The sequence below is a fragment of the Cottoperca gobio genome, chromosome 7 (assembly GCF_900634415.1).
Source record: "Cottoperca gobio chromosome 7, fCotGob3.1, whole genome shotgun sequence".
Classification (NCBI taxonomy): domain Eukaryota; kingdom Metazoa; phylum Chordata; class Actinopteri; order Perciformes; family Bovichtidae; genus Cottoperca; species Cottoperca gobio.
The window spans coordinates 22,197,935-22,219,742 of NC_041361.1; the positions used below are offsets into that span (position 1 = coordinate 22,197,935).

A 21,808-nucleotide genomic window follows, 5' to 3' on the forward strand; every position below is an offset into this window, starting at 1 on the left:
TCCACAAAAGAGGGATGAATTGCTGTCTACCGGACGCCGTACGCTGGTTTAGCAACATAAATCGTAAGGATTTAACAGAAGAAAAAGCACAATTCACCCGTGTGTGTGGCGTCCACTTTATATCTGATAAGAGCTCATGCTAAAGCTATGTTTTCAATGTTTACGTTAAACATTTGTGCTTATGATATACCCGAACACTGTAAGACCTTGCTTCTCCATATCGCTGACTGGTAAATAAGGCACTTTCTTTACATGTGATGGCAGCCATTTGCTCTTTTCTTCTGTGCATGTTTTTGTTTGGCTTATTCTTGAGACTACTTCACTTGCGAAAAGCAAAGCACCAATGTGAGAACATGCTTCGCTTAATCCAGCCATACAATCACAGTGTGCGAGGATAACATCGCCGCTCTTCTCACTCACAAACCACGGCTTGAGCGGTGTATCTCGAGCTCTTTGAGAGTGATTTACACGGGCATGGACGAGCACCCTGTCATCTTTCACTGGTTTGGTAAGAAGACTACCAACCCAGCCAGAAACAAAGAAATTATAAGCATCTAAGCTCTTCTATGCCTTCATTTGTGCGTTGGTTGCCCACGACGTTTGTAGCACAAGGTAGTTCACAATATCCGGATATTCAATCGGCGGTAATGAATCTAAATCCTTAATATAATCCGACGGCTTTAGCGTGTACGGGTCACGGCCGCAAATTTCATCCAACATTGCGTCGCACGCATACGTCACACAGTTTTGTCACGTGTTTGCACACTAGCTATATGGCAAAACCATTATTACACCATTAAGACTGTTAAATGCAATACATGTGAATGGATAGAAGTTGTGGACATGAGTAAAGAACACAACTCATGTCCGCTGTGTGGGGCAGGGAGGGTGTTTTGTTTGGGTCCATCTGAGTGCAGTTAAGAAGAGTTGAGAGTTTATCTTCGGTGTTGGGATGTGATTTATCATTGTGGGATGTGGCCCGTCTCTGCAGCTTCACTCTGCTGCGAGCTCCTTTCATGTGTGAGCTTTTTTTTTTTTTTGGGTGTGTTTGCGTGTGTGTGTGTGCGTGTGCGCACACAGCGCTCTTGGCCAAGTTGTCACATGTGAACTCATGTGCAGCGGTCTGGGGCTGGGGTACCCGAAACGGCTGCTTGTGTTCCAGTGCCCTGTAAGTAATACTTGGAAATCAAACTGCCGATGTGTGTGTACGTGTGTGTGCATGTACGTCTTCTCCCTCCATGCCTCCAGGCCAGCAGCTCCCCCCCCCTCCTCTCCCCCTCCTTCCAGTGCTATTTATGTATTTGCTCAGCCATGCGACTTAACCCTTTCACAAGCAACCTCAACCTTAGGGCACGTTACATGCAAAGCAGAAATATGCCCTATGCCCTGCATTTCCTGATCGTGCATACACACAGACGCACTCCTCCCCTCTTTACCCATAATTCACATCTGTCCTCCTTTAAAACAGCTTTTTACACCAATGCAAAGAAAAGAGCCATCAGCAGATTCCTCCGCACTCGAGCCTACAACCTTCTTCCAACCAGAACTATGAAGATCGTTGATACTATAATTGCTTAAACTGAACTACAGCAGAAATACTGTATTAGTTATTATAAAGGTTAATGTTGTCATCTTATATTATGAACTTGTAAGAATTAAAACGTGATTATGTGAGATCAGACACACAGACACAGACACACAGACACACAGACAGATCAATGGGAATGTCCATTAGTGTGCGAGCAGGGATTAGAACAACTTTAAAAATGGAGCAAATTGAATTATCCTGCTTTTAGATGGCTCTGAATCATTTGCTGCCTAAGATCATAAAAGGAACATTAAATTCATTTTCTGGCTTAATTTGGCCATTTCTAAACTGGTCTAAAAGCAAAGCTGCAGACATGAACTTCAGCAATGTTTGTTGGTGGATAAGGCCTTTAATTAAATATCAAATGTCTGCCCAACAGTGTTGTCCCCCTTCAAAATATCGAATACAATTAGGAATGATTGCTTTTATATTTACTGTAGAAATGATTAACAGTAGACAGCTAATTTCCCAAATGTTTTTTCATTAAACAATTTTAATCAGGTTGCCATATAATACATAATAAATCACTGTAATTTAGACAGCAGGTTGCTGTTATTTGGTTAACATGACGGGAAAATACCTTTTAAATCTGTGAGAGAGATGCCCGACATTATCATTCAATATTAGCTTATCGTATATTTGTGTTGCCATGTGCGATAATATTGATATTTGTTTCTGAATACTAACTTCACAAGCCGGTAATGACACTGCATTGTGCACATTGAGCCTGTCGAGCATGTTACTGTTACCAATTGATCTTTTTAACAACAGCATAAGTCAAGGAAGGGATGGAAAAGGAAAAGCCATGGAAAAGTCCAGCTGTATTTACTTACCCACCCAGCCCCCATCTCCATGTTACGCTTTTGAGCTTTCCGTCTCCTTGGCGGGCCGATCCCTGGCTCTCTCCGGCTGAGAAGAGTTGGTCTCTAACCATTCCCACGGAAAAAGTTGCCAAAGCAAATTTGGCGAGAGGAAATGGAGACCCTTCTCCCTTCCCAAACATCCCAATCTCTTCTCTTTCCTTCCCCTCTTTCTCTCTATCTGTGTGTGTGTGTGTGTGTGTGTGTGTGTGTGTGTGTGTGTGTGTGTGTGTGTGTGTGTGTGTGTGTGTGTGTGTGTGTGTGTGTGTGTGTGTGTGTGTGTGTGTGTGTGTGTGTGTTTCAAAGCTGTTCTGCATGGCCTTCAGGAAGCAGTGGGAAGGCTCATTTTCTTTCTCTCTGTTGTTTTCCATGCATATCACTGTCATGTTACACTTGTGAAACAATCATTTTGCTGATTTCTATGCTCTCGCTCTACTTAGAAATTTGACATGATCCTCCACGGACTGTGAAAATACTGTGACCCTTGCGGCTAATGGTACCTTTAAGACTCATCACTTAGACTTTTGGTGGTGTAGCAATAAAAAGGAGGCTGCTTGTCTTGCTCTTTCAGACAAGCCCAGCTTTATGTGGGAAATCGTGTGTGTGTGTTTGTTGCTCTCTGTTCAGACTTGACCCCTTGCCACAAACTGTTTACGCTTTTTTCCACCCCTCGTTGCCTTATTTCTTCCGTTCTTTGCCTTACTGTCCTTCCCGCCTCTGTTTTTTTATGACGTGTTTGGGAATGTCGGCCTTCCTTTCCTTCCTTCCTTGGGACTTGGGAACTCATTTAGCTGTAGTTGTGATAACAGTAGCCTAGTTTAGCATTGTGTAGCATAGCATAGCCTGAGTGCCCAAACGTTAAGCATATTGTGTACCAGTTCCAGTTGAAGACACACTTTATTATTTTCATATTTAGAAGTGAATGTAAAGCAGTACAATGAATATATTGTTTACAACATTTTGAATTCAAAGACACATTTCATTACATTGTGAAAGGATTTGTTATCTGGCAGTTTTAATCGGTTGCTACATGCATTCAACCTTAAGCATAGCCAGCGATGACAGCTTTGGGAGGTTTCGCCCCTCTGGACTCTTCCTGGAAGTGGAGACCGCTGGAACAACAGCAGACCCACTACCATTACATTTTCTGGCGGAGTCTTAAATGCAAATGCCGAAATGAAAAGGAATGGAAATGTCATATTTCTAGCATTATACTGTCACTCCAGGAAAACACTGGGAGGTGACAGGAGAGCTAGCATATTTTGTACGGAGCAGCAGTATCAATACAAGCTGTTTTTGGCAAGGGCTGTGGAAACAAAGTGTCTTTCTGTTTTTCTTTCAAGTAGCAGGGGAATGTAGGAGAAGCTTCCCTGCTAATGGGATAAATGATGGCTTATGTGGGGAGTGGTGGTACAGGCAGGTACTGCTGGGGCCTCCTCTCTATATACAGCTACCTGATAGCCTGAACATCTGCCATCTGTCTGTACACACACATGCACATGCACGCAGTCCTGTGTTTTTTCCTGGCAGGTGTGTTTGCTTTCAAGTCTTAACACTGTTCTCCAACAAGCTCAACACTTTGGAACATGCTCTTTATAATTCCAAACTTGGAGTGTATAAACAGTTACTTATGTGCTGAGCGCAGGAGAAATGACTCCTCGCTGTATCAAAGTGAATACTAGATGAGGTCATTTAAAGTGTAGTCAGCAAACCAGTTTATCTTGAAGTCAGAATTGTGCCTCAGCAAGACTGAGAATCTTGAATAATAAGATTAATGTGATCCTTTGCAGGGCAGCGCTGTAATAGTTTGACTGTAACTATGTAAAGTGTTTTTGCTATTTACTTCATTGAAGACAGAGGCCCTATTGTTCTCTTTGACTCCTCAGCCAAGGAGACGATGGTGGGATGAACTAGTTGCCAAAATTGGAGCTCTGCGTGTGTGTGTGTAACTCACAAACACACAGTCGAGGAATCTCACTGGAGTGAGCAGCCACAGCGTTCACTATATTTTTTATCTTGTATGCTCTTCTGGGTGTTCAACCGCACACACACATTCACACACTGAGGAATTAGCATAGAAAGATGGTTTAAAAAAAAAAAAGTGCCGCATAGAGCTTGTTTGTTTCCTCCAAGGCCAATAGCTAATGAATTCAGCCTCAAACCTGAGAGCTCCAGGTCAGTCCTTTTTATTTTTTTGCATAAATAGTGGAAGGACATGTCGTCCAACACTTGTTTGTTGCCCGCCATTTGTGGCCAATGCTGTATGAGGTGAGCTAAGCTCTCATTTTGCCTCCAGGAGGGGCCCCTCCCTTCGCACCACTATGGGCCCCTTAGTGAGACATGTAGGGAGGCCAAAGTCAGGTCACAGGCAGGGTGCGGCTCTGCTCGCCCTCCTGAGTGAAGAAAGAGCAAAGAAAACAGATTGTTTGCCCTTTCATCTGAGCTTGGGGGATGTTGGGTTAGGAAACCTGTTAAGCACCATGTCACTACATGTTGTTTGTCTCAGCCGTGCAGTCTTGACACAGAGTCCCATTATGAGGTCAAAGCAGAAAGGATTTCTCACAAAAGGTAATGGCCACAGTGATCAGTTTTCATGGAGTTTATGCTCCAAGAAGTGAAGATTCTCAATGTCAAACTGAGCAAACTTCACCTGTTGAGGCAGATTATGAAATATGGTTAAAAGCTATGGAAAAAGCTAGTAAGGTAGACCTTTAGTAATGATTTTGGTGTCAAATGTTCACACGCTTTTTTTTTTATCATTTACAACGCACTGCTGAGCCATCGTATATTTTAATTTGAGTCTTGAGGAATACTAGCAAATCAATTCTAAAAGTTGCTATTTTACAAAACTGGTTGCTTCTAAGTGGATTTCTGGTAGCACCAGTTACTTTTTATTTTACATTTTATTTGAAAAGTTTTGTCTTTGGTGTTATATTCTTATAGGTAGTTTATGGCAGTCATTTGGTCCTCAAGATTGTCCTGGAAGCTCTTTTAGCTAATGTGTCCATGCTTCAGCAAGTTTCAGTCAAACTTATTTTGCTTGCTTGCTTTCTTTCTCTGCGACTGGAATCTTGCTTATTTGTAGAGGACATCCTGTAATCTATGACACAGGAAACGCACTCAGACAGATAGACAAACAGGGCGGGATGGGGGTTTTGGCATAGACGGTGAGAGGAGGGAGTGGCAGAAAATGAAGCAAGCAGGCGGGTATAGATGGAAATTACAGATTGTGTCAAAAAACGATTTTGTCACAACAGTGGCGTTATTCAAAGACGGTAGAATTGCTAAGTTTACTTGCTAACAGAAACAACCCTTTTAATTTATTAAAGAAGGTACAACAGGATAAAGAACCCAGTGTGTCTAAGAGTATTTCATGCATCCCTTCAGGGGTCTTTGAGAGCATTTTAGAATGTCCGCAACGTAGCGAGGGGACGTATTATTGAACTGCCTAAAGGTCAATACAGTGAAAGTGTAACAGTCAGTTTAAGAGGTTTCACTTCCACACTTGTCTTTTTAACAGTTTTGTAGGTTTTCTCTAAAGTGCAGATTCCTCCAAGATGGGAGTTGAACGCGCTGATGCACATCCATTTAATTGCCTCAGTATGTTTAAGTAATAAATCAGTAATGTCATTTTAGAAGTTTTTACTCCATAATCGTCCACTGCAGAGGCATTAGAGCACTGAGACACAAAACAACTTTCAAAAAGACTGATTAAGAAATCCTTTACTTTATATTGTTCAACAAATGCTATTCATAGTGTTTTGTCTCACTGCGATAAACATCAATGGCCTGCAGACAGAGGAAGTGTTCTGAAACACAGGGTTTCAAAAAGGCACAGACAGTCTTCAACCGAGAAGACTGTTATCACTCCACCCATCCTGTCTCTGCCACACGCACACGCACACGCACACGCACACACATAGCCATACTAACAGACATGTACACCCACATCTACTAGCCCAGACACGTGCTAACACATGAGCCCCTGCATGGGCCCCCCTTTGGCAGCTGAGACGGGTCTGCCACTCTCACTATTTCCACATATGCTTCCCCATGACTTGAGGCTTTGTGAGCTTCTAATGCAGGGGTTATTCCTAGCTGCCATGTGTGTGAAGTAAGGGGCTGTAAATTAGCATTTGACAGATATGCACTTCAAAGATCCAATATTGATACTCTGTGCCATTGCTTGACTAATATCATTCCTAAAGCTCTAGCTCTTAGACCACAGAGCACGCTGACTTTTCACTGGAAGCATGAGTAATGATAATAAAGTGATATCTAAGTTTTAATAAAAGGCTAATGTCATCACCTAGATACCAGTGTAATGCGTGATATTATGAGGTGTCATGTTCTCTGTGTGAGGTGTCAGAGCTGTGTACATAGACAGTGCTGTCTGGGCACATCTAACACACACCTCGGCTTATCTAAAAGCCTTATTTCAGAAGTGTGACATCCTGTCTATGCTGTGTAATCCACACCGGATCATAAAGGGGGTGGGCTGCAAAGTGCATGGACACACACACACACACACACACACACACACACACACACACACACACACACACACACACACACACACTTTGAAGTTAGCCAATCTCCATTGCTTGCAACAGCCCTGCTGTAACTCACAGGCTTATTAAGAGAGCACTGTAAAGTGTCTTGCTCACCCCCCAGTCAGAGTCTGAGTGTATGTGCATGAATGTGCACGTTTGTGTCTATTGGAGCAGGATTTCTCATGTTTTCATGTCACACACTCTCAGCACCAGACCCCCATTTGTACATTTTTAATCCTAGGGACCCTCATAGGAAGATATCATGCACTTTAATAGGATCATTTCAAGTGAATCAAATTATAGTGAAATTACTGCTCACGTTTGCATTAAAACAGCTCCGAGAACCAGTGCCACTGACATCATCAAGCCGCTTTTTGAAATAAGAATTCCCACCCCGGCTGTCTGTTTGCTTCATGTCTCACAGTCTCACTGTTCAGTAATCTAGACATGCAGATTTCTCCCTCCGCTCCCACAGCTGAGACCCATGAGCTCTCAGCTGCCAATTGTTGACCCCCGATGTTCTCCTCCTTCCAAGATTACCGGGGCCGGATCTCACCCTAAAGGAGATCCGCACTGTTGGCAACCGGTAATCCACGAGACGAGGACTGGCACGTGGCATAGAGACTTTGCCCAGAGAGGCAGCACAGTGTGTGTGTGTGTGTGTGTGTGTGTGTGTGTGTGTGTGTGTGTGTGTGTGTGTGTGTGTGTGTGTGTGTGTGTGTGTGTGTGTGTGTGTGTGTGTGTGTGTGTGTGTGTGTGTGTGTGTGTGTCAGGACATATCTCTTCATATCTAGATTGCTCACAAACCTACCAGCCACAGTCAGGACTCCTCTGTACTATTGTAGTGTCTGTATTTTCTTTATACTAGAAACGGCAATTAAAATCTTCTTATCATTAAGAAAGGCTTTTTAACTGCACACTTTTTGCTCACCTGAACCTACTAACTGATAGTAAAACAAAAATGGAATTTATTTGGCAGGTATTTCAGTGAAGTTTACACACTGTGGAGGACACTTTGAAAACGATGGCTATGTATTGTGCCCAGTGACATTAAAAATAATTAAACTGGATGTTTTTGGGGAACCATTATTTTTCTATGTTGTTTGCATTGTGGCTTTAGGGACGGCTTTATCAGTCAGTTAGTTGATCCCCTGCTTTGATCCAGACATATATATTTGAACAACTATTGAATGGAATGCCAACAGACCAACAACTGTGTTCCTCTGAGATCAAGGCTTCAGAAATAGTTTTCCCTTCTAGAGGTGTACTACCAGACCAACCATTATGGAAAGTCATTAACAGTCATTGAGTTGTACATCAGGGCAGAAGTGGATGGAGGACAGCTGTCACATCGGCAGACCTCAGCGGTATTTGCTCGTCTAGCCACGCTACTTTCCTGTGAGAGCAGCTCTGATTACGCAGACATGTGGCAGAGCATGACACACTGCCAACATGGTGGAGGGAGAGAGAGAGAATCTAACCCCATTACAAATGACCACCTGTTGACACCATGCAGGAGGAGGGGTGTGTGCGTGTGTGAGCACACTGAAGCAGTGTGCTGGCTGTATGCTGTTGTTTCCTGAGGGAGATCCTCAGAGACAAAGTAAGAGCGAGCGAGCGCCACAAAGTGAAGCAGTAAAAGAGAGAGAAGTGTATGAGTGCGTGAAGATGAGTGAAAACATCCCCTCTATAAATATTGTTGGTTTGACGGAGCCAGCCCAGATTTACAGCATTACATGTGTGACCTCGACTTCAACACTTGACCTTTAAACACTGAGACAGAGGAAAAACATGTAGAATGTAATTCAGAACTAAACACTAACTGTTGTAGGAATTAATTTCAGTAGTCGAGTAGCTTTCAATACCGTACAAAATTTCACATGTATGGTACGGTTCTATTAAGCAATGTATCATAAGATCATATGATAAGATCATTAAGTCTAGAAGTTGTCAGGTTTGAAAACCTTGGGAAAGAAAGTACTTTAGTGTTTTGAATCCAGATATTAGTGGTAAACTAACTAACTAAGTAAACTAAAGACAAGACTCATACAAAGTAGTAGGACATTTGGATAGTTAATTTCCTGCTGCACACACTGTGTTCAATTTAATAATGCATTGCAATTGCTCGTGTGTGTGTGTGTGTGTGTGTGTGTGTGTGTGTGTGTGTGTGTGGCAGCTAGTGACAGCCACAGCTTGGAGAGACTGAGGTCATAGCCACGAAGCCTAACAGATGAAGAGAAACAAACCCCTGCTTGTTTGTCTGTATGGGTGTATCTATGTGTAATAGACGAACACACACACACACACACACACACACACACACACACACACACACACACACACACACACTGCCCCAGTCACCTCTAGCCTCCTGTCTTTGCTGCCCACAAGCAAACACACCAAGCTGTATTGGATTGTGTGTGTGACTAAGTCAACACCACACCTACATTTTAAACACACTCGCAGCTATCAGACACCTCCGCTGGCACTCCCACACGCACGCACCCACGAACCCACGCATACACTGTTATTGGTCTGTCTGACACTATTGGGTGCATTCTTAGTGCACTGACATTATAGTGTGACAGATCTTAGTCAGCTGACAAGATGACAACCTGTGCATTCACATCATGAGGGAGAAATAATCCACTTGCACATTCAAACCTCACTTGCAGTGAAGTACACATATTGTGTCTCTCTTTTGTAGACTGAAAGTAGTCTTGAACATTATAGTTTATAGTTAGTTAGTTTATATGAGCAAATAATGTATTTTTAAGAAATAGTGTTCCCTGAGGGAAATGCTATCCTGCATTTTTAAAACTCAAAACGAATGTTCTTCTTTTCTTCCAGGCGTCTGATCCCATCCCAATCAAAAAGTCCAAACATGAAGACTTCCCAACGCAATCCCTGCACGCCGACAAAGAGAAGCAGCATGACTGGCTACAGTCCCTGTCCGCCTCCAATAAGGTTGGTGTTGCTAAGATCATGGAGGAGATGTTGATGATGACACATCAGATGAGGTGTCATGTAATATTATAGGCTACAGAAGTTTTCGGATAAGGGTAGCGTTTCAATTTAGATTTGGCAAGCCGCGCTAACAGTGGGGGTAACTGTAGACGCTACGAGTCCCACAGATTCACTTACTGAGATGGAGTTTGAGAGAGCAGTGTAACAGAATATATCCACAATATAATGATGCATGTGCCCTGTGGAGATCAATATTCCCAAAAATAATCTACTATGGGGACATGGTTAGAATGGGTGTATACTTAAATTGTCTTCAACAATTAATCTTCATCCTGACCCCTCTCCAGTCACATGACACATCAAGCTCTGCAGCAGGATGATTTTATGATGACATATGAACACCCTTTTAATCAAGGGACTGATCTACATGAGAAGGACTGCACACATTTACTTCAACCTAACGCACTTTGTCATACTAATAAGTGACTATTTATAAAACCTTGAAATATTCTACTGTTGAAATGTGCATGATGTGGAATGCACCATCATTTTCTGGACCCTACCCAAGGTCAATGCAACTTCTGCAGAGGTTCTAAGGTTTCACCTAGGATCAAACAGAACTTTGCGGATCAACTTTACGCTGAAATCCGACAACAAAATATAAAGAACATCAATTACAATTTTATTAATATTTTGCTTCAATGGGGAGATGCACTTTGAACAAGGACCATTCTTAACTTGATGCAAACCTTTGTGCATTAACAGGAATGTAGCACAACATGGAAATGAAAGTAGTTAATTTAAATGTGAAAGTGCCATTCAAAAAAACCCGCCATCTACAACGCGATATTCGCCTGAATTTCACCCAAGTTGAACTCCACACGAAGCGAAGATGCAAATTTGCTTTGCAACCAGAAACGAATGTCGAATGTTAACTTCGCACATGTGTGACCGTGCCCTAAAACCTTTATATTCAGTAAACTGACATGTGTTCAGCTAACCCTTCACTAGGGCTGGGTATCAGACCTCAATGTTTTGTTCCCCGAAATGTGTCCGTAGAACAACAAACTTAAACTGTCTGGTTCTGCAAGTTAGCATCGAAAACATGTCTTCCCATTTTAGACGGTATTTTGTTCGGCAAACAGCTTGAGTTTATTAAGAGTTGTGCTTTTTTTGTTAAAATAAAAATGACTTTGTAGAATAACATGTTTATGTTTGTCAAAGTCTTGTACGGTATTAGCATTAGCATCCTAAAATTTCAAACGATATCGAGCCGTAACTGCATACAGCAATGGAACAACTGTAAATGAACGCTTTGGCTGTATCATTACTAAATGTAATTCTTAATTACTTGGGATTTAAAGTAACATCACTGTCTTTTTTCAGGGGCTCAACTGCATCCAGCCCAGGCAGAGGCCCTCAGCTTTCAGACCTTGGTCCCCCCACATCTCTGCTGGTGATAAGGAGCCCTCCAGTCACCCCCTGGCCCTGCTGAGAGACAGGTGAGCCCAGCACAGCTTAGCACAGGAGACAACCCTAACCCTAACGCTGACCCACTGCCAGAGATCACCGCCAATGGTTTTTGGGTTATTGCAGAAAATAATCTCTGGGGCAAATAAATGTTTATGCAAGATCATCTTCACAAATGAACACCACTTGAAGCATAAATGTCACCACCACTAAGTAGATGAGTTACCGTTTTTGATATGATGGCGTTAGATGTTTTATTTAGCCACTTGTTAGCAAACACCTTTTTTAACACACGTAAAAGCTTAAAGATTCACAAGTTGGGTATTTACTGACATATTTTAATGTCATAGAACACAATCTAATTTGTCAACCACTTAATCAAAACCCCATTAAAAAAAATCTAAACATTGCATTCGAGGCGAGGAAACCGGAAGTTCAAAAATGCTAACTCATTTCAGGGTTTTAAGACTCATTCCCGCAGCACTCTATGAAATATTTTGACTCTAAGAAGAAGCTTTTACTGCAAGAGATGACCGCCATTTTGTTGAGTTGGATCTGATGAGCTCCCAGCATGCTCTCTCACTTGTCTGGGTGGGCAGAGGGTCAAGTCTGACTATCCCATAGCCTCCCACACTCCACCATTCACACACGTTTGACGCACACTCATACTGTGGGCACCCGCTTGGCATGGCACTGCCACTGCAGGCTGCACCATATCAGAGTTGATCTTCCCAGTATCTCATAAAGTGGGAGGAAAGAGCTGCAGGCACTTTATTTTAATGTTTCTCTACCCTGATCAGCAAAGGGAGCTTACATCTGACCATACGATATGGTACTGACTCTATTTACTTGCATGCAGAATTCAGCTCCTGTTAATGAAGTAACCTCGATTTTATGTTATTGCACATAACCATGAGACATTTAGTTAAATTGTGTGGTTTCCTCTTAGCTTCTACAACTACAAGAGCCTGGAGAAAGCTGTAGCCCCCAATGTGGCCCTTGCACCACTGCCCCTCGGGAAGGTGGGTCCCATGTCCCCGTCGGTGCCCAGCACCTCCCATCCAAGCGGAGGTGAACCCCCAGGTGAGGGCGCCAACGCCAACTCCAACTCCAACTCCAACTCCAGGCCTCGCAAGAGAAGAGCCATGGAGGAGCTCCTGCCGCCGGTGCCAGAGCCCCCCTGCCCTCCGCCCTCAGCTGCCAGCAAGCCACTGCCACTGCCTCAGGATGACAAAGAGTCTGAGGTGGAGATCGAAGTAGAGAGTCGCGATGAATGTGAGCAAAACATTTAATCCCAGCAATTTGATATGTGTAGATTATTGCGAGGCTCGACCAGATGTCTAAATCTAGCCCTGACATCTGTAAAGAGATCAGTTGGTTTACACCAGCAGAACATTTCAGCTTTTCCACCTTTACCAATCCTCACCCTGTCTCGTGTCTCTGGTCTCTCCCAACAGTCACTTCGTCCCTGTCCTCCCTGTCGTCCCCATCTTTCACCTCGTCCAGCAGCTCAGCCAAGGACTTGAGCTCGCCGGGCACCCAAGTACCCCTCTGCACTGTCACGTCGGCCGAGTGCACCACTCCCGCAGCCGCACCTGTCGCAGCCCCCGTGACCCCTTCAGAAATGGGGCTGGAGTCGGAGCTGGAGAGCCTGAGGCAGGCGCTGGACAGCGGACTGGACTCCAAAGAGTCAAAGGAAAAGTTTCTGCACGAGATTGTTAAGATGAGAGTGAAGCAGGAGGAGAAGTTGGGGTCGGCCTTGCAGGCCAAGCGCAGCCTTCAGCAGGTAGGAGTCCATTCATACCATTGTAAGAGTAGTACGACTTGTATCGGAAATGGCTTATTCCTCCATATGTGTGCCTTGAATACACATTTAAAATACAACTTCCAACAACTCCAAAGCAAGAGAGCCACAGAACAGTAGGCTTTAAAACTTGGCATTGACTTGACTGGTTTGACCCTTGACTTAAAACTTGGCCTTCTTGAGACTTGAATGGAAAAAAGTTGTGACTTGTCATGGATTCTGAGACATCTCTGCAATAACCCAGCTTTTGGAAAAATAAATAAATAATAACACTATTAATTTTAAAAGGAAAAGGTCGAGGTGCTATATTATTTAATGTTCGACCGGAAAGAGTTACATCTTGACTTTTAAATTGTTGCAACTGACTTGAGATATGACTTGGAGTAATCGTGATTAACTTGAGGCATTGATTTAGACTCGACTTGGACTCTTATTGAATTGAGAATTTGGTTTGACTCAAGACTTGACTTCAACTTTTCCTGATTTACTTGAAACTTGACTTCAAATTCTCTCGATCTAACTTGTGACTTAACTTGGACTTGTTTTGATTGACTGTCGACTTGCCCCAGACATTTTTAAAGTGTATTTTCTCACAATAATGTGTTTTTATATACATAGTGTACATCATTTTAGTGAATGCACCACGTATCACTGTTGGCTGAGAAAATAGGATTTCCCAGCCCTAGCGGTCCATGGCAACCTTAAGCCTCTCTTCACATTCTTGAAATCAGACTAGACAGACAGTTTTCAAAGTTGGCAAACTGAGGAAATTACTTGAGCTTAGGCATCAAAATGCAGAAGTGGATTAGAAGCCATTATCACTGTCAGCAAAGCTTAGCATGAGTTGGCAAGTAATAACAATGAGAGCGGATGTTGCTGCGAAGGGAAAGGCCAGACTTCCATTTTTATTTTTGGTCTTGGACTGAGAACAAGAAAATGCCGACGAAGGAGTCTGTGTGGGTGAGCGGCGCAAAATGCATCCTGAGCAAAGAAAAGCAATTCCAGCCCGACAGCATTCCACTCTCACTCTCCATCATCGTTCAGAGGTGTGGAGAGGCAACACAAATCCAACCAACCGACGAGCTAAATTAAAAGTGGCCTTACTTTAAAACAGCCCCCTGGTGTAATTCCTGCTGTGTTTTGAACTCACCCTGATGGTGTTGAAAGAGTTTATATGCAAAGCCTCTGCAGAGTAAAGGGTTTCACTCTTTTTGTAGGAGCCGACAAAGCTTGATAACAGACATGTTTGTCTCAATTGCTAAGTTCTACACACACACACACACACACACACACACACACACACACACACACACACACACACACACACACACACACACACACACACACATCCTAACAGTGATTCAGAGGAAGGAAAGCTAACTTCTGTCAGCCCACACTTTGCCCTAACCCCTGACTTGGCTCAATGTAAACACTGACATAGACACTGTAGTCTGCTGTTACGCAGCTCTGCTCTCTGGTGTAAAACAGCCACGTCACAGATATATTCACCGACATTAACAAAAGTTGCATAAACACCATGGGACACTGAATCTCTTTGGCTAACTTCTACAATCTCCTCATCCCAGGAGTTGGAGTTCTTGCGGGTGGCAAAGAAGGAGAAGCTGCGGGAGGCGACCGAGGCAAAGCGAAACCTGAGGAAGGAAATTGAGCGCCTGCGAGCCGAGAGCGAGAAGAAGATGAAGGAAGCAAACGAGTCGCGGATCCGTCTGAAGCGGGAGCTGGAGCAGGCCCGACAGCTGCGAGTCTGTGATAAAGGCTGCGAGGCTGGCCGTCTTCGCGCAAAATACTCGGCACAGGTCAGTTAGCTTGCACGTTGACGTTTCAGGAATCTGTCGATTTTAAAATATGAAATATTTTGAGAGAAGATGAAACTTTAATATTCTCTTAATGAGACATGGGCTAAAATGAAGCCAAACAAGGCCATGCATGCAGACAGACACTAACAGTTCAATGTGTGCAAATGTGATGGTAGGGAGTCTAGACCAGGGGTGCCCACACCTTTTTGGCTTGCGAGCTACTTTAAACATGACCAGGTCCAAGTTATCTACCTGTATTAAAAATGCTGTGACGGAGGGGGGGTGCGTAGTTCACTCCTCTCCTTTCCTCCGCTATGTTTCTGTCTATGTGTGTGCGCTCATGTGTGTCTGTGGGAGCGAGCGGCGGAAATGTGAACGCGCAAGGCAAGAAAAAAACAAAAAAAATGGCACTACACTCGTGATCGAACGGTCGATCGCGATCGACCTTTTGGGCACCCCTGGTCTAGACGATAATGTCTACACCCTCACAGTAATTGCAGAGTTTCAGAGTTTCACTGTCTCGAATACTCTCAAGGTCAGAATAGAAAAAGGCAGGAAAAAAAAACACATTTCCTCTTCGACAGGCAAAAATAAATGGGTGTAGCCCCAAGTGCACAGACGTAGGATAAGTCCCTCTCCGAAAGGAAACAGGAAGAGACGTTGACTTCCTTCAGGCACCATGGGAAATGCAGATTAGACAAAACAAGAGGGGAGGTTGTGCTCTCAAGCTGCGTCTGTGTTCCTCCCCGCAGAGACGGCAGTTGTCTTTGGAAGCCCGTCATTGAGACGAGATGTTTAAAAGATCCCAAGCTTGTCATTTTTTGCCCTTATTTTATGGACTACAACAAACAGTAAATTGATCATATTCTGATCACACGATCGCATTAAAATTCTTCACAAGGGAATTAGTTGAGCACAAACTGACACTGGCTTTCATTGTATCCATGAAATTAACCAAAGAAAGAGAGTTTGATTGTTTTTTTTGACAAATTCACTTCAAATAAATATTGGAATGTATCCAATATGTTGTGGATATATAATGGGTTGAGCCTAAATAGTTTGGAAACCAGACCAAGAAGCTTTAGCAATGCAGGGACAAAGAAGACGTGGCTTTTAAGAGCTGACCTTTCAGACAGCAGCCAAGGACTTTGCCGTTTTGTTGGATCAGCTGGACAGCATTCACCTGCTGTAGTGCAGAGATTTGCATTAAATTTGGGATCTTGAAAGATAATTCTTCAACATGCCATCGGTCATATGGGACATGAGTGATATCTGTTTATGACTTTGTACAGGCCTTTGACAGTATTTATTGCTCGGTATGGGCTGGAGTTGAAACCCTGAGACGTTGGTGTCTAGAACAGGGTGATGGAGCGATGTGTAAACAGGCATATGAATAAAACATTTCCATAAGCAGTCTATGTAAACAGAAATAGGCTCAATGGTTGAATCATTATGCTCCAAACTGTCCTGTAGTCACATCTGCTTCCTGCCATGTGTTTTCCAGATCGAAGACCTCCAGATGAAGCTGCAGCACGCCGAGGCCGACCGCGAGCAGCTCAGAGCCGACCTGCTGCTGGAGCGGGAGGCCAGGGAGCACCTGGAGAGGGTGGTGAAGGAGCTACAGCAGCAACTCTGGCCCAGTGACAAGGAAGGGATGCCCAAGGACACGCTAGCTGACAACTAACCCAACAACCAGCCGACCATTCCTCCCCTATCGCCCGCCATGATCCCCAACATCTTCTGCCCAAATCAGACCATAAACACACCCAGTCCTGGGTCGGCAACACAGGACCACTGTCCATCACGCTCGCCCTCCGACCAGACCGAGAGAAGAAATATCCATGCCCATGAAAAGTGAGCGGTTTCCTTGGAGAATGACTGGAAACAGCAAAGGACAATGCTGCAACAAGGAAACAGCTGTTTCTAAATCAAGCACTGACTTGTACCTTCCAAACTCACAGAACTCAAAACGAGATCAAAAGAATGAAAGAAACACAGATGTATGGTTGTGCCTGTTTTTTTCTCTCACAAGAAAATCAGGTGACACATTTGGACAGACATCTGTGATAATAAATGCTGAAAGATGATCATATTATATTAGAGTTATACAGCTGTTGAGAGGTGTTATAGGCGCGTCCAGGAGGGCTCACACTTAACCCACGGTTCCCCCGAAAAGTCTCTACCACCGTCCCTTGCCATGACGAAGATCGAGGATTCTTGAAGACATTCTAAGCTATTTAAGAGACTACATAGCAAAATGTAAAGAAAAAAAAAGACAGCTTCTTTGTTTCTCTGTGCTTTTGAAGTTTGAAAATTAAAAAAGATACAAATTAATCAGAAGATGAACAAAACAAGCAAATGAACTGTCCACAGTGCCACCGTGGTTTTGTCGGTTTTTCAGGAAGCCATCGCAGTCACACTGAGGGGAAAAGCATCGAGTTCAAAGTTCATCCGACCGTCTTTTCCTCCCATTGTTGTTTTATTAAATCATTTATGTCTAATTTCTCTGAGCAGTGGGTGGGCTTGCATTTGGGTTGATATTTTCTCTCTGTGGATCCAACTCTGGATTAGGAATTGGAAATAAAAACATGCTGTGTTAAAGGCACCTTTTTTAGTGAGCTCTCATTTTAGAGGATCAATAACATTATCCAACAGTCTCCATAAGTCACACTCCGGGTGCCATATGTTATTTTAAACATTTGGGTCAAAACCCTGACGTCTGTATCTTGTAAAGATAAAATACTCCACGTGAGAGTGTGGCCTTGTTGTCTGGTCTTGCAACGCTTGAGTGATGAAAGCCGGCATGTTTTTAACTCCAATTGACATCAGAACTATCATCTATGACATCATAGTGGGCTGGATGGGGCACCCTTTGCAAGAACCACAAAATGTTCATTTTAATTAAATTAAGGTATGTAAATATAAATGTATGTTGTTTTGTTTTGTTTTTTTTGACTTTACAATAATGAATCGCACTTTGTCATAACAAGATACTGTTATAATGCATTGTACTCCCACTATTGTCTTCAATCTTACTTTGAAAAACATCATCGTATACATGACTGCTACCATATAAATCCAGTAAGCATTTTGTTGATTATATGCATCTCAAATAAATACTGTTGTTCTGTTTTCTTAAGGAAAAGTCTTGTAAATAAAATGAAAAAAAAGGCTCTACCTGTTGCTTGCTGCTGCAGTCTGGGATTGTTGGAAAGTTTTGGTCATAGCACTCTCCCGTTTTTGTAATATAATTGCCTCGTATATCGCTCGAGCACCCGGTTACAACTCCTAAGGAATTTGACAAAACTTAATTAACAGCATGTTCAGTAAGTGAATCGTTATTGGAGCCTGAACAAAAAGTCACACGTTGGAAGAATAAAATCTGATTTTATTTAAAAGGCAGCAGCCATCACACAGTGGGTACAATGCAATCAGAATGTACATTGTGTTAATGCTATTTTTCCTTTGGTTGTTGATGTTGTTTTTAAACGTGGAGATATTTTATTTCTTGTCTGTTATTTTCACTTTTTTCAATTGAAAACTCATATTTTCTTTATGCATGAAATTTGAGTTTGCCATACATATAGTCAATTATTGGGCATTGATACTGTACATGTAAAGGTTTTATTGTGTTATGCAATATAAAGCAATTTGTCTTATCTAGAAAAGGAAAAGGTCATGAAAAAAACAACAACACACAGTATATTGCTATTAAGGAAAAAAAACTTCACTCTTTCAAAAAAAAAAAAAAAAAGACAACAAAAAAGAAGAAAAAGAAAATGTCAATGCAATGCTGGACAACCTCAAGTGCCTGAACGTGGGCGGAAGGTGTCCAGAGTAGGAGAATTGATGATGAAGCTGTTGGGGCTGGGCCTCTCATCAACTTCCTGTTTGCAGGTTTCAAATTAAAAGCCCCTCCCTCGCTCAGCAGCTATTTTTATCAGTATTCTTAAGACCAACCAGTTTACAAACTTCTTTTCTTTTTCAGTGCAGAGAATAATTGAACAAATGCTCGACGCTTAGGGCTTTTCTTTCTGAATGAGTGCTTTTTTTCTTCATTTGAAATCAATGATATGCATGTTCAAACAATTTTTGTAGAAGATCTTGAGAAGCCACTTGCATCGGTGAAAAGTTACTTTGGGTTGTATGAAAGGACTGTTTATTCCCAGTTTGTTGAGGATAATAAAGAGGGCATTATGTTAAAAGCCCTTTTCTTATCTAACATTATTGACATTGCTCAGAGAACAACACTGCGTCTGCAACTTTGGCAGACCTAAAATTGGTACATTTTGTAGTTGTTTTTACACTCAAAAGAGTTGATAGCCTATGTGTAGTTTACTTTACTCATGGTTTTCTACAAAAGAAGGGAGACAATAACGACATTGGCTCTTCACTCTCCCACACAAAAAGAAAAAAGCAGTTTAACAGCGTATTGTTTTCTAAAGAAGAATCCTTTTGCTAAATAATGGAGAGTAAAGCAGCAATAACAGTCCATATTAATACACAAATACTAGCCAGTGTGAAGATTTGAATAAGAATTTACAAATGTAAATATTTTTTTCATTTACGATATTGTATAATATATGTACATGGTGTTTCCTTTTTCAAAAAGAAATCTTTTCTTACAATAGCTGTCTTTTTCTTTTTTTCTTTTTTAACTGAAATGTTTCAAAAACAGCAGTGTGTAAGAGAATATTCCCTTCATAAACATTTAATCCATTTTTTTCATTTTTTTTTACTGTAGTCTTTATATTCAATTACTTTTTTCACCAGTTCATATATATTTTTAACAGTATGTTCAGTATCAGATAGACCTAGCGTATGGGTCACACACACACACACACACACACACACACACACACACACACACAAACACACACACACGACTAAGCCACCTTGCAGATTGTTTCCCCCTCATCCTCATGTATCTTTTTAGCCCTGTGCTGCTGCTAATACTATATAAACCTTACAATTCTAGAAATATTTTTATGTAAGAGGTAAATGTAAGCTTTCCCACTCATTAATGCCACATATGAAAACAAAGCTTGGCTTATTCATCTATCTTCCTTGTTTCCCTCATTTTTTCCTTGCCTTTTTCCTCATTCCTCCTCCAACAACCCTTCCTCTTCTCTCACGACACGGACTATATTGTAAAGTAAAGGACTTTATGAGATTATGTTTGAAAATAGCTATGCTTATATACTACAGTGACTGAATGTACAGTGTATAGATGCATTACCAGAAATAAAGTTGTTTGTCCAGATTGAATGACCCAGTTTCCTATTCTTGTTGCCTGTTTGGTAAACAATATAAACCCTAATTATCGTGAAAATATTGCAGACTCCGTGCTTTTTCCCTTCAGTGATGAATTCAGTTCAGGTTGTAATACCACAAATCTGAGGAGCCACAACAGTAGAAAAGTTAATAAATACTTTCCAAAATCTGCTCAAGTGTTTGCTTCATCCCTGTGAAGTACAGCCAAGAAAGCGAAATATCCTCTTTGCTTGAACTAGTCAAAAAACTGTATTGTCAATTATGTTGCAAGGTAAACGTATTTTGTCAAGGATTAGGTTTTTGACGTATCCAAAATACGTTTCTAATCAAAGTCCACGTAGGGAGGAGGTCGGGGTGAATTGATGGGTCAAACAAACACAAGACTTTCACCATCTTTTTTAATTTACTGACGTAACAAACATACTTATTTTAAGAAAAAACTTGATCTTTTATTAAACCTAATCAAGTAGTTTTGTTGTGTTTTTGTTTCAATTTAAAACGTTAACCACATGTTTAAAACTGCGACGGTAATCTCCCTCGAAACATAATTGACAATACAGTTTAATTTGTAGTTTGTAGGAGACAGGGTTGACATACAGTATGCCACCTGGGACCAGACATTGCTTTATTTCAAGGGATCACGTTCAGTTACTCATTCAGATTTCTTGGTGTGTTTCTTGCAGCTCTAAGGTGAATTTTGTGAACAAATCCAGAATAAAAAACACAACTGTCAGTCAAATAAAGTCAATGCATTTTATGCTGATTTTGATGCTATGTCAGAAGTAGTCAAAAAGAATCCTCTGGGGACCATGAAAGGGATACAAATGTCATTGTAATCTGGTCACAAAACATAGTATATATATATATTATTATACATAATATATGTTTGTGGAGGGGAACATTCCAATCTGCTTCTAAGGATATTGATATAAACATATATATTCTCTTTAAAAAGCTACTCCCTTCATGGAAGCTAAGGGTTTACCTCAAACAAAGCTGTTTACAGTTTGTAGTAGTACTGCTCCTCAGTGGATTTCCCCTTTAATTCAAGTATTTTGTCCGTGTTGATGGTGTGAGCTACAGTAATCAATCACAGAAAAGTTTGCTTCTATCCAATGTGGCTGACACTTTGGGTCCTCACGCAAACAAACAGTGTAGTTAGGGGAGATTTTGAACATACAAATATGAGTGTTTATGGGATGAAAAGACGAAAGAAAACAACTCTCAAAGAAGCTGGTTCAGCCTCACAGGCATGAATCTCTAATTACGGCACTCAGAGAAACGGCAAATAAAAGTAGAGACAAAGACAAAACAGAATGAAAAATACATTAAATGTGAAACGTCAAAATAAAAAGATGATAACAAGAACGCCTTTCAGCTAAAACAAGTAGTGTAGTAGTAGTGCAGTGCAGAGACCTTTTCAGCAGAACAAAACAACACTAAACATTCTTCTTGTTCCGCTCTCTCATCTGGTT

General features: G+C 41.8%; 1 protein-coding gene across 1 annotated transcript in view; it reads left to right on the top strand.

Annotated features, from left to right (window-relative positions):
• The window catches only part of skia (v-ski avian sarcoma viral oncogene homolog a), a 68,540-nt gene extending 48,217 nt beyond the window's left edge, over positions 1 to 20,323 (top strand). The window contains exons 2-7 of the mRNA XM_029435621.1: positions 9,852 to 9,968; positions 11,355 to 11,470; positions 12,388 to 12,713; positions 12,896 to 13,224; positions 14,829 to 15,059; positions 16,564 to 20,323. Of these exons, the coding sequence (XP_029291481.1) occupies positions 9,852 to 9,968; positions 11,355 to 11,470; positions 12,388 to 12,713; positions 12,896 to 13,224; positions 14,829 to 15,059; positions 16,564 to 16,743 (1,299 nt within the window). The 3' untranslated portion in view covers positions 16,744 to 20,323. The remainder of the gene's footprint in view (positions 1 to 9,851; positions 9,969 to 11,354; positions 11,471 to 12,387; positions 12,714 to 12,895; positions 13,225 to 14,828; positions 15,060 to 16,563) is intronic.
• Positions 20,324 to 21,808: the final 1,485 nt, after the last annotated feature.